General features: G+C 48.2%; 1 protein-coding gene across 1 annotated transcript in view; it reads left to right on the plus strand.

Moving 5' to 3' along the window:
* LOC146026860 (cytochrome P450 4B1-like) overlaps nucleotides 1–13486 on the plus strand; it is a 94721-nt gene that overhangs the window by 34760 nt on the left and 46475 nt on the right. Inside the window, exons 4-5 of the mRNA XM_083157906.1 lie at nucleotides 11214–11258; nucleotides 12495–12622. Coding sequence (XP_083014032.1) covers nucleotides 11214–11258; nucleotides 12495–12622 — 173 coding nt within the window. The remainder of the gene's footprint in view (nucleotides 1–11213; nucleotides 11259–12494; nucleotides 12623–13486) is intronic.

A 13486-nucleotide genomic window follows, 5' to 3' on the forward strand; every position in this document is an offset into this window, starting at 1 on the left:
GACCACGGTATTGTTATACTCACCCTCCACTATATACACCGCTACACGTCCGCCACATCTGTGACCGCAGTATTGTTATACTCACCCTCCGCTATATACCGCTACACGTCCGCCACATCTGTGACCACAGTATTGTTATACTCACCCTCCGCTATACAACGCTACACGTCCGCCACATCTGTGACCACGGTATTGTTATACTCACCCTCCGCTATATACCGCTATACTCACCCTCCGCTATATATCGCTACACGTCCGCCACATCTGTGACCACAGTATTGTTATACTCACCCTCCACTATATACCGCTACAGGTCCCCCACATCTGTGACCGCAGTATTGTTATACTCACCCTCCACTATATACCGCTACACATCCGCCACATCTGTGACCACAGTATTGTTATACTCACCCTCCACTATATACCGCTACACATCCGCCACATCTGTGACCACAGTATTGTTATACTCACCCTCCACTATATACCGCTACACATCCGCCACATCTGTGACCACGGTATTGTTATACTCACCCTCCACTATATACACCGCTACACGTCCGCCACATCTGTGACTGCAGTATTGTTATACTCACCCTCCACTATATAACACTACACATCCGCCACATCTGTGACCACAGTATTGTTATACTCAGCCTCCACTATATACCGCTACACGTCCGCCACATCTGTGACCACAGTATTGTTATACTCACCCTCCACTATATAACGCTACACGTCCGCCACATCTGTGACCGCAGTATTGTTATACTCATCCTCCACTATATACCACTACACGTCCGCCACATCTGTGACCACAGTATTGTTATACTCACCCTCTACTATATACCGCTACACGTCCGCCACATCTGTGACCACAGTATTGTTATACTCACCCTCCACTATATACCGCTACACGTCCGCCACATCTGTGACCACGGTATTGCTATACTCACCCTCCACTATATACCGCTACACGTCTGCCACATCTGTGACCGCGGTATTGTTATACTCACCCTCCACTATATACCGCTACACATCCGCCACATCTGTGACTGCGGTATTGTTATACTCACCCTCCGCTATATACCGCTACACGTCCGCCACATCTGTGACCACGGTATTGTTATACTCACCCTCCACTATATAACGCTACACGTCCGCCACATCTGTGACCACGGTATTGTTATACTCACCCTCCACTATATACCACTACACGTCCGCCACATCTGTGACCACAGTATGGTTATACTCACCCTCCACTATATAACGCTACACGTCCGCCACATCTGTGACCGCAGTATTGTTATACTCACCCTCCGCTATATACCGCTACACGTCTGCCACATCTGTGACCACAGTATTGTTATACTCACCCTCCGCTATATAACGCTACACGTCCGCCACATCTGTGACCGCGGTATTGTTATACTCACCCTCCACTATATACTGCTACACGTCCGCCACATCTGTGACCACAGTATTGTTATACTCACCCTCCACTATATACCGCTACACGTCCGCCACATCTGTGACCACAGTATTGTTATACTCACCCTCCACTATATACCGCTACACGTCCGCCACATCTGTGACCACAGTATTGTTATACTCACCCTCCACTATATATCGCTACACGTCCGCCACATCTGTGACCGCGGTATTGTTATACTCACCCTCCACTATATACCGCTACACATCCGCCACATCTGTGACCACGGTATTGTTATACTCACCCTCCGCTATATACTGCTACACGTCCGCCACATCTGTGACCGCGGTATTGTTATACTCACCCTCCGCTATATACCGCTACATGTCCGCCACATCTGTGACCACAGTATTGTTATACTCACCCTCCACTATATATAGCTACACGTCCACCACATCTGTGACCGCGGTATTGTTATACTCACCCTCCACTATATACCGCTACACGTCCGCCACATCTGTGACTGCAGTATTGTTATACTTATCCTCCGCTATATAATGCTACACGTCCGCCACATCTGTGACCACAGTATTGTTATACTCACCCTCCACTATATACCGCTACACGTCCGCCACATCTGTGACCGCAGTATTGTTATACTCATCCTCCGCTATATACTGCTACACATCCGCCACATCTGTGACCGCGGTATTGTTATACTCACCCTCCACTATATACCGCTACACATCCGCCACATCTGTGACCACGGTATTGTTATACTCACCCTCCACTATATACCGCTACACATCCGCCACATCTGTGACCACGGTATTGTTATACTCACCCTCCACTATATACACCGCTACATGTCCGCCACATCTGTGACTGCAGTATTGTTATACTCACCCTTCACTATATAACACTACACATCCGCCACATCTGTGACCACAGTATTGTTATACTCACCCTCCATTATATACCGCTACACGTCCGCCACATCTGTGACTGCGGTATTGTTATACTCACCCTCCACTATATACCGCTACACATCCGCCACATCTGTGACCACAGTATTGTTATACTCACCCTCCACTATATACCGCTACACGTCCGCCACATCTGTGACCGCAGTATTGTTATACTCACCCTCCACTATATACCGCTACAGGTCCCCCACATCTGTGACCACGGTATTGTTATACTCACCCTCCACTATATATCGCTACACGTCCGCCACATCTGTGACCGCAGTATTGTTATACTCACCCTCCACTATATAACGCTACACGTCCGCCACATCTGTGACCGCAGTATTGTTATACTCACCCTCCACTATATACCGCTACAGGTCCCCCACATCTGTGACCACGGTATTGTTATACTCACCCTCCACTATATATCGCTACACGTCCGCCACATCTGTGACCGCAGTATTGTTATACTCACCCTCCACTATATAACGCTACACGTCCGCCACATCTGTGACCGCAGTATTGTTATACTCACCCTCCACTATATACCGCTACAGGTCCCCCACATCTGTGACCGCAGTATTGTTATACTCACCCTCCACTATATACCGCTACACGTCCGCCACATCTGTGACCGCAGTATTGTTATACTCACCCTCCACTATATAACGCTACACGTCCGCCACATATGTGACCGCAGTATTGTTATACTCACCCTCCACTATATACCGCTACAGGTCCCCCACATCTGTGACCGCAGTATTGTTATACTCACCCTCCACTATATACCGCTACACATCCGCCACATCTGTGACCACAGTATTGTTATACTCACCCTCCACTATATACCGCTACACATCCGCCACATCTGTGACCACAGTATTGTTATACTCACCCTCCACTATATACCGCTACACGTCCGCCACATCTGTGACCACAGTATTGTTATACTCACCCTCCACTATATATCGCTACACGTCCGCCACATCTGTGACCTGCGGTATTGTTATACTCACCCTCCGCTATATACCTCTACACATCCGCCACATCTGTGACCGCAGTATTGTTATACTCACCCTCCACTATATACCGCTACACGTCCGCCACATCTGTGACCATGGTATTGTTATACTCACCCTCCACTATATAACGCTACACGTCCGCCACATCTGTGACCGCAGTATTGTTATACTCACCCTCCACTATATACACCGCTACACGTCCGCCACATCTGTGACTGCAGTATTGTTATACTCACCCTCCACTATATAACACTACACATCCGCCACATCTGTGACCACGGTATTGTTATACTCACCCTCCACTATATACCGCTACACGTCCGCCACATCTGTGACCACAGTATTGTTATACTCACCCTCCACTATATATCGCTACACGTCCGCCACATCTGTGACTGCAGTATTGTTATACTTATCCTCCGCTATATAATGCTACACGTCCGCCACATCTGTGACCACAGTATTGTTATACTCACCCTCCACTATATACCGCTACACGTCCGCCACATCTGTGACCGCAGTATTGTTATACTCATCCTCCGCTATATACTGCTACACATCCGCCACATCTGTGACCGCGGTATTGTTATACTCACCCTCCACTATATACCGCTACACATCCGCCACATCTGTGACCACGGTATTGTTATACTCACCCTCCACTATATACCGCTACACATCCGCCACATCTGTGACCACGGTATTGTTATACTCACCCTCCACTATATACACCGCTACACGTCCGCCACATCTGTGACCACAGTATTGTTATACTCACCCTCCACTATATACCGCTACACGTCCGCCACATCTGTGACTGCGGTATTGTTATACTCACCCTCCACTATATACCGCTACACATCCGCCACATCTGTGACCACAGTATTGTTATACTCACCCTCCACTATATACCGCTACACGTCCGCCACATCTGTGACCGCAGTATTGTTATACTCACCCTCCACTATATAATGCTACACGTCCGCCACATCTGTGACCGCAGTATTGTTATACTCACCCTCCACTATATACCGCTACAGGTCCCCCACATCTGTGACCACGGTATTGTTATACTCACCCTCCACTATATATCGCTACACGTCCGCCACATCTGTGACCGCAGTATTGTTATACTCACCCTCCACTATATAACGCTACACGTCCGCCACATCTGTGACCGCAGTATTGTTATACTCACCCTCCACTATATACCGCTACAGGTCCCCCACATCTGTGACCGCAGTATTGTTATACTCACCCTCCACTATATACCGCTACACGTCCGCCACATCTGTGACCGCAGTATTGTTATACTCACCCTCCACTATATAACGCTACACGTCCGCCACATCTGTGACCGCAGTATTGTTATACTCACCCTCCACTATATACCGCTACACGTCCGCCACATCTGTGACCGCAGTATTGTTATACTCACCCTCCACTATATAACGCTACACGTCCGCCACATCTGTGACCGCGGTATTGTTAAACTCACCCTCCACTATATACCGCTACACGTCCGCCACATCTGTGACTGCGGTATTGTTATACTCACCCTCCACTATATACCGCTACACGTCCGCCACATCTGTGACCACGGTATTGTTATACTCACCCTCCACTATATAACGCTACACGTCCGCCACATCTGTGACCACGGTATTGTTATACTCACCCTCCACTATATACCGCTACACGTCCGCCACATCTGTGACCACAGTATTGTTATACTAACCCTCAATTATATACCGCTACACATCCGCCACATCTGTGACCACAGTATTGTTATACTCACCCTCCACTATATATCGCTACACGTCCGCCACATCTGTGACCTGCGGTATTGTTATACTCACCCTCCACTATATACCGCTACACGTCCGCCACATCTGTGACCACGGTATTGTTATACTCACCCTCCACTATATAACGCTACACGTCCGCCACATCTGTGACCGCGGTATTGTTATACTCACCCTCCACTATATACCGCTACACGTCCGCCACATCTGTGACCGCGGTATTGTTATACTCACCCTCCACTATATAACGCTACACGTCCGCCACATCTGTGACCGCAGTATTGTTATACTCACCCTCCACTATATAACGCTACATGTCCGCCACATCTGTGACCGCAGTATTGTTATACTCACCCTCCACTATATACCGCTACACGTCCGCCACATCTGTGACCTCGGTATTGTTATACTCACCCTCCACTATATACTGCTACACATCCGCCACATCTGTGACCGCGGTATTGTTATACTCACCCTCCACTATATACCGCTACAGGTCCCCCACATCTGTGACCGCAGTATTGTTATACTCACCCTCCACTATATACCGCTACACATCCGCCACATCTGTGACCACAGTATTGTTATACTCACCCTCCACTATATACCGCTACACATCCGCCACATCTGTGACCACAGTATTGTTATACTCACCCTCCACTATATACCGCTACACGTCCGCCACATCTGTGACCGCGGTATTGTTATACTCACCCTCCACTATATACCGCTACACGTCCGCCACATCTGTGACTGCAGTATTGTTATACTCACCCTCCACTATATACCGCTACACATCCGCCACATCTGTGACCGCAGTATTGTTATACTCATCCTCCGCTATATACTGCTACACATCCGCCACATCTGTGACCACAGTATTGTTATACTCACCCTCCACTATATACCGCTACACGTCCGCCACATCTGTGACCGTGGTATTGTTATACTCACCCTCCGCTATATAACGCTACACGTCCGCCACATCTGTGACCGCAGTATTGTTATACTCACCCTCCACTATATACCGCTACACGTCCGCCACATCTGTGACCGCAGTATTGTTATACTCACCCTCCACTATATACCGCTACACGTCCGCCACATCTGTGACCACAGTATTGTTATACTCACCCTCCACTATATACCGCTACACGTCCGCCACATCTGTGACCATGGTATTGTTATACTCACCCTCCGCTATATACACCGCTACACGTCCGCCACATCTGTGACCGCGGTATTGTTATACTCACCCTCCACTATATACTGCTACACATCCGCCACATCTGTGACCGCAGTATTGTTATACTCACCCTCCACTATATACCGCTACACGTCTGCCACATCGGTGACTGGGGTATTGTTATACTCACCCTCCACTATATACCGCTACACGTCCGCCACATCTGTGACCGCAGTATTGTTATACTCACCCTCCACTATATACCGCTACACGTCCGCCACATCTGTGACCGCGGTATTGTTATACTCACCCTCCACTATATACCGCTACACGTCCGCCACATCTGTGACCGCGGTATTGTTATACTCACCCTCCACTATATACTGCTACACGTCCGCCACATCTGTGACCTGCGGTATTGTTATACTCACCCTCCGCTATATACCTCTACACGTCCGCCACATCTGTGACCGTGGTATTGTTATACTCACCCTCCGCTATATACCGCTACATGTCCGCCACATCTGTGACCACAGTATTGTTATACTCACCCTCCACTATATACCGCTACACGTCCGCCATCTGTGACCGCGGTATTGTTATACTCACCCTCCGCTATATACACCGCTACACGTCCGCCATCTGTGACTGCGGTATTGTTATACTCACCCTCCACTATATACTGCTACACGTCCGCCATCTGTGACCGCGGTATTGTTATACTCACCCTCCGCTATATACACCGCTACACGTCCGCCATCTGTGACCGCAGTATTGTTATACTCATCCTCCGCTATATACTGCTACACATCCGCCACATCTGTGACCGCGGTATTGTTATACTCACCCTCCACTATATACCGCTACACGTCCGCCACATCTGTGACCGCGGTATTGTTATACTCACCCTCCACTATATACCTCTACACGTCCGCCACATCTGTGACCGCGGTATTGTTATACTCACCCTCCACTATATAACGCTACACGTCCGCCACATCTGTGACCGCAGTATTGTTATACTCACCCTCCACTATATATCGCTACACGTACACCACATCTGTGACCGCGGTATTGTTTTACTCACCCTCCGCTATATACCGCTACACATCCGCCACATCTGTGACCACAGTATTGTTATACTCACCCTCCACTATATAACGCCAAACATCCGCCACATCTGTGACCACGGTATTGTTAAACTCACCCTCCACTATATACCGCTACACGTCCGCCACATCTGTGACTGCGGTATTGTTATACTCACCCTCCACTATATACCACTACACATCCGCCAGATCTGTGACCACGGTATTGTTATACTCACCCTCCACTATATACCGCTACACATCCGCCACATCTGTGACCACGGTATTGTTATACTCACCCTCCACTATATACACCGCTACACGTCCGCCACATCTGTGACCGCAGTATTGTTATACTCACCCTCCGCTATATACCGCTACACGTCCGCCACATCTGTGACCACAGTATTGTTATACTCACCCTCCGCTATACAACGCTACACGTCCGCCACATCTGTGACCACGGTATTGTTATACTCACCCTCCGCTATATACCGCTATACTCACCCTCCGCTATATATCGCTACACGTCCGCCACATCTGTGACCACAGTATTGTTATACTCACCCTCCACTATATACCGCTACACGTCCGCCACATCTGTGACCGCAGTATTGTTATACTCACCCTCCGCTATATACCGCTACACGTCCGCCACATCTGTGACCATAGTATTGTTATACTCACCCTCCGCTATATAACACTACACGTCCGCCACATCTGTGACCGCAGTATTGTTATACTCACCCTCCGCTATATACCACTACACATCCGCCACATCTGTGACCGCAGTATTGTTATACTCACCCTCCGCTATATACCGCTACACGTCCGCCACATCTGTGACAGCGGTATTGTTATACTCACCCTCCACTATATAACACTACACGTCCGCCACATCTGTGACCGCAGTATTGTTATACTCACCCTCCACTATATACACCGCTACACGTCCGCCACATCTGTGACAGCGGTATTGTTATACTCACCCTCCACTATATAACACTACACGTCCGCCACATCTGTGACCGCAGTATTGTTATACTCACCCTCCACTATATACCGCTACATGTCCGTCACATCTGTGACAGCGGTATTGTTATACTCACCCTCCACTATATACGGCTACACGTCTGCCACATCTGTGCCCGCACTATATAACGCTACACGTCCGCCACATCTGTGACCATGGTATTGTTATACTCACCCTCCGCTATATACACCGCTACACGTCCGCCATCTGTGACCGCGGTATTGTTATACTCACCCTCCACTATATACCGCTACACGTCCGCCACATCTGTGACCGCGGTATTGTTATACTCACCCTCCGCTATATACCGCTACACATCCGCCACATCTGTGACCGCGGTATTGTTATACTCACCCTCCGCTATATACCGCTACACGTCCGCCACATCTGTGACCGCAGTATTGTTATACTCACCCTCCACTATATACCGCTACACGTCCGCCACATCTGTGACCGCGGTATTGTTATACTCACCCTCCACTATATACCGCTACACGTCCGCCACATCTGTGACCGCAGTATTGTTATACTCACCCTCCACTATATACCACTACACGTCCGCCACATCTGTGACCGCGGTATTGTTATACTCACCCTCCGCTATATACCGCTACACATCCGCCACATCTGTGACCACAGTATTGTTATACTCACCCTCCGCTATATACCGCTACACGTTCGCCACATCTGTGACCGCGGTATTGTTATACTCACCCTCCGCTATATACCACTTCACGTCCGCCACATCTGTGACCACGGTATTGTTATACTCACCCTCCGCTATATACCGCTACACGTCCGCCACATCTGTGACCACGGCATTGTTATACTCACCCTCCGCTATATACCGCTACACGTCCGCCACATCTGTGACCGCAGTATTGTTATACTCATCCTCCGCTATATACCGCTACATGGCCGCCACATCTGTGACCACGGTATTGTTATACTCACCCTCCACTATATACTGCTACACGTCCGCCACATCTGTGACCGCGGTATTGTTATACTCATCCTCCGCTATATACCGCTACACGTCCGCAACATCTGTGACCACAGTATTGTTATACTCACCCTCCACTATATACTGCTACACGTCCGCCACATCTGTGACCGCGGTATTGTTATACTCACCCTCCGCTATATACTGCTACACGTCCGCCACATCTGTGACCGCGGTATTGTTATACTCACCCTCCACTATATACCGCTACACGTCCGCCACATCTGTGACCGCGGTATTGTTATACTCACCCTCCACTATATACCGCTACACGTCCGCCACATCTGTGACCGCAGTATTGTTATACTCACCCTCCGCTATACACCGCTACACGTCCGCCACATCTGTGACCGCGGTATTGTTATACTCACCCTCCACTATATACCGCTACACGTCCGCCACATCTGTGACCGCAGTATTGTTATACTCACCCTCCACTATATACTGCTACACGTCCACCACATCTGTGACCGCAGTATTGTTATACTCATCCTCCGCTATATACCGCTACATGGCCGCCACATCTGTGACCACGGTATTGTTATACTCACCCTCCACTATATACTGCTACACGTCCGCCACATCTGTGACCGCAGTATTGTTATACTCATCCTCCGCTATATACCGCTACACGTCCGCAACATCTGTGACCACAGTATTGTTATACTCACCCTCCACTATATACTGCTACACGTCCGCCACATCTGTGACCGCGGTATTGTTATACTCACCCTCCGCTATATACTGCTACACGTCCGCCACATCTGTGACCGCGGTATTGTTATACTCACCCTCCACTATATACCGCTACACGTCCGCCACATCTGTGACCGCAGTATTGTTATACTCACCCTCCACTATATACCGCTACACGTCCGCCACATCTGTGACCGCGGTATTGTTATACTCACCCTCCACTATATACTGCTACACATCCGCCACATCTGTGACCACAGTATTGTTATACTCACCCTCCACTATATATAGCTACACGTCCACCACATCTGTGACCGCAGTATTGTTATACTCACCCTCCACTATATACCGCTACACGTCCGCCACATCTGTGACCGCAGTATTGTTATACTCACCCTCCACTATATACGGCTACACATCCGCCACATCTGTGACCACAGTATTGTTATACTCACCCTCCACTATATACCGCTACACGTCCGCCACATCTGTGACCGCGGTATTGTTATACTCACCCTCCACTATATACCGCTACACGTCCGCCACATCTGTGACCACGGTATTGTTATACTCACCCTCCACTATATACCGCTACACGTCCGCCACATCTGTGACCGCAGTATTGTTATACTCACCCTCCACTATATATAGCTACACGTCCACCACATCTGTGACCGCAGTATTGTTATACTCACCCTCCACTATATACTGCTACACATCCGCCACATCTGTGACCGCAGTATTGTTATACTCACTCTCCACTATATACCGCTACACGTTCGCCACATCTGTGACCGCGGTATTGTTATACTCACCATCCACTATATACCACTACACGTCCGCCATCTGTGACCACGGTATTGTTATACTCACCATCCACTATATACCGCTACACGTCCGCCACATCTGTGACCGCGGTATTGTTATACTCACCCTGTATCGGGAACAGCTCTAATAATACAATTGTTTCCTTTCTATAGATCCCAAGGATAGTATTGGCTATTACTTCATCACCCCATGGATCGGTATGTTATATGTTGGTGAATAGTGATGCCCCCAGGCACTGAGGTCATGGGTTCAATTCCCACAGGGTTCTCCCTGTGCTTGCGTGGGTTTCCTCAGGGGTCTCTGGTTTCCTCCCACAATCCAAATATACAGCTGGTGGGTTACATGGCTCCTGTCAGAAATTGCCCCCAGAATGAATGTGTGTGCGTGTACATGTGATACGGACATTACATTAGCGCACCGTTACCCTTAGCCAAGATACATACCAGTATCTGCCAATAAAGATAGCATCCACATGACTGTACTTCTGCACATGACCGTCATTAAAGAGAAACCCCCCAGAGATCTGCATACAATACAGTCAGCATCCCAGTGACCACCATACAGCGCAGATAGCATCCACATGACTGTACTTCTGCACATGACCGTCATTAAAGAGAAACCCCCCAGAGATCTGCATACAATACAGTCAGCATCCCCGTGACCACCATACAGCGCAGATAGCATCCACATGACTGTACTTCTGCACATGACCGTCATTAAAGAGAAACCCCCCAGAGATCTGCATACAATACAGTCAGCATCCCAGTGACCACCATACAGCGCAGATAGCATCTACATGAAACCATGCAGGAAGAGCTTTTATATGGCCCCCATACAATTCACAGATCATCCCAGTGACAGGAATATAGTACATCAGTATCTCAGAGTCCGCCATATAATACAGACAGCGTGGCACTGCCCGCTTCATTATTGGTGCCCTCTTATAAGCTGTTAATACAGAAAGAAATGTCTGTCCATTATACTACAATGTAATGTCAGGGCACAGAATGGGGACATCATACTGCATTACAAGAACCAGCTGAGGAAGACATTATTCACACAAAGGAATTCTATTTTCCAAATTTGTGTAATTGTTGGGTCAGGGGTGGGATTTGCCCTCATCTCTCTATTTCCTGTTGTGAGTGGGGCGATGCGAATATAACCTTATTACATGGAAAGGAATGGATAGGAAGGGTAGGTGGGCCGCAGGGGGGGGGGGGGGGTGATGTACTTATATGTTCTGTACTGAGCTTGCACATATCCGCCCCTCATCCTGCACACACAAGGCAGTAATAAATGTAAGTTGCGTCCATTTGTCCACCTACATATAGATGGACTTCCACCTTTATATTAAACCCTGTGTCTTCTATGGGTCCAGCTCAGGTCACTGTATATCCGCACTGCTCTGCCCTAACTACTACATGTCCCCCCAGGGAAGGGGCTGCTGGTGTTATCGGGACAGAAGTGGTTCCAGCACCGCAAGCTGCTGACTCCGGCCTTCCACTACGATGTCCTGAAGCCGTATATCCGGCTGATGTCAGACTGCGCCAACACCATGCTGGTAAGGAGAGAATTGGCGTGGCTGGTGACCGCATGGGCTACAATGTAGATATATAACATGGGCACAGTATATTCTGCTAATGTGATATGATCCAGAGAATCGGGAATGTGTACACTGTGCTGCGCCCTCCCGCAGGTCACCTGAGGCATCATCCATGCTGCACGGCCAACAAGACTCAGGGGTAGATGTATGAAGCAGTGATAAGGGAGGAGAAGTGATAAAGTGTCTGGTACTATCACCGGCCAATCAGCTCCTGACTGTTAAATAACAGCCTGGGTTCAAAAAGAGACAGTTAGCTCATTAATAACGCGAGGCAGTCTCTCCGGACACGCGTAGCCTTTCCTTTTCCCCCTTCCTCGAATTTTCTTTTCCCCTTACACTTTTTCCTCTCTTTTATTAAATGTTTGTGAATGCCGTGTTGTGTACTTTGATAACAGGTTACCTCTATCTTTTCTCTTCATAATAAAAAAATAATAAAATGGAGTGAGGAAGCGAAAAAGACAGACACATTAGAGTTTTTATCTGTACTCCTGTTTATTGAAGACCTAGATATATAAGAAATGACTGTTTATACATCTAGACAAGTTATCTCTTATTTGCTCATTATTTTACATTTAGTATTGCTGATAATTCATAATTACTCAAACCCTCTGTTCGTGAAATCATGTCTCCTGTTATTATTATGTGTGAAATCAATGTATTTCTTCTGTACTAGTGAACTATTGGTGACCCAGGGATGTTGGGTCTGTATTCCCTCAGAGTGACCATCTGTAGAATCCTCTGAAGTTAAATTGTCAGATAAGATCTGAGACCCCTCATAAACCATGGTCCAGAAGAGAGGTCAGAGATTGTCTCTCTCCTAAA

The sequence above is a fragment of the Crinia signifera genome, chromosome 8 (genome assembly GCF_055691185.1).
Source record: "Crinia signifera chromosome 8, ASM5569118v1, whole genome shotgun sequence".
Classification (NCBI taxonomy): domain Eukaryota; kingdom Metazoa; phylum Chordata; class Amphibia; order Anura; family Myobatrachidae; genus Crinia; species Crinia signifera.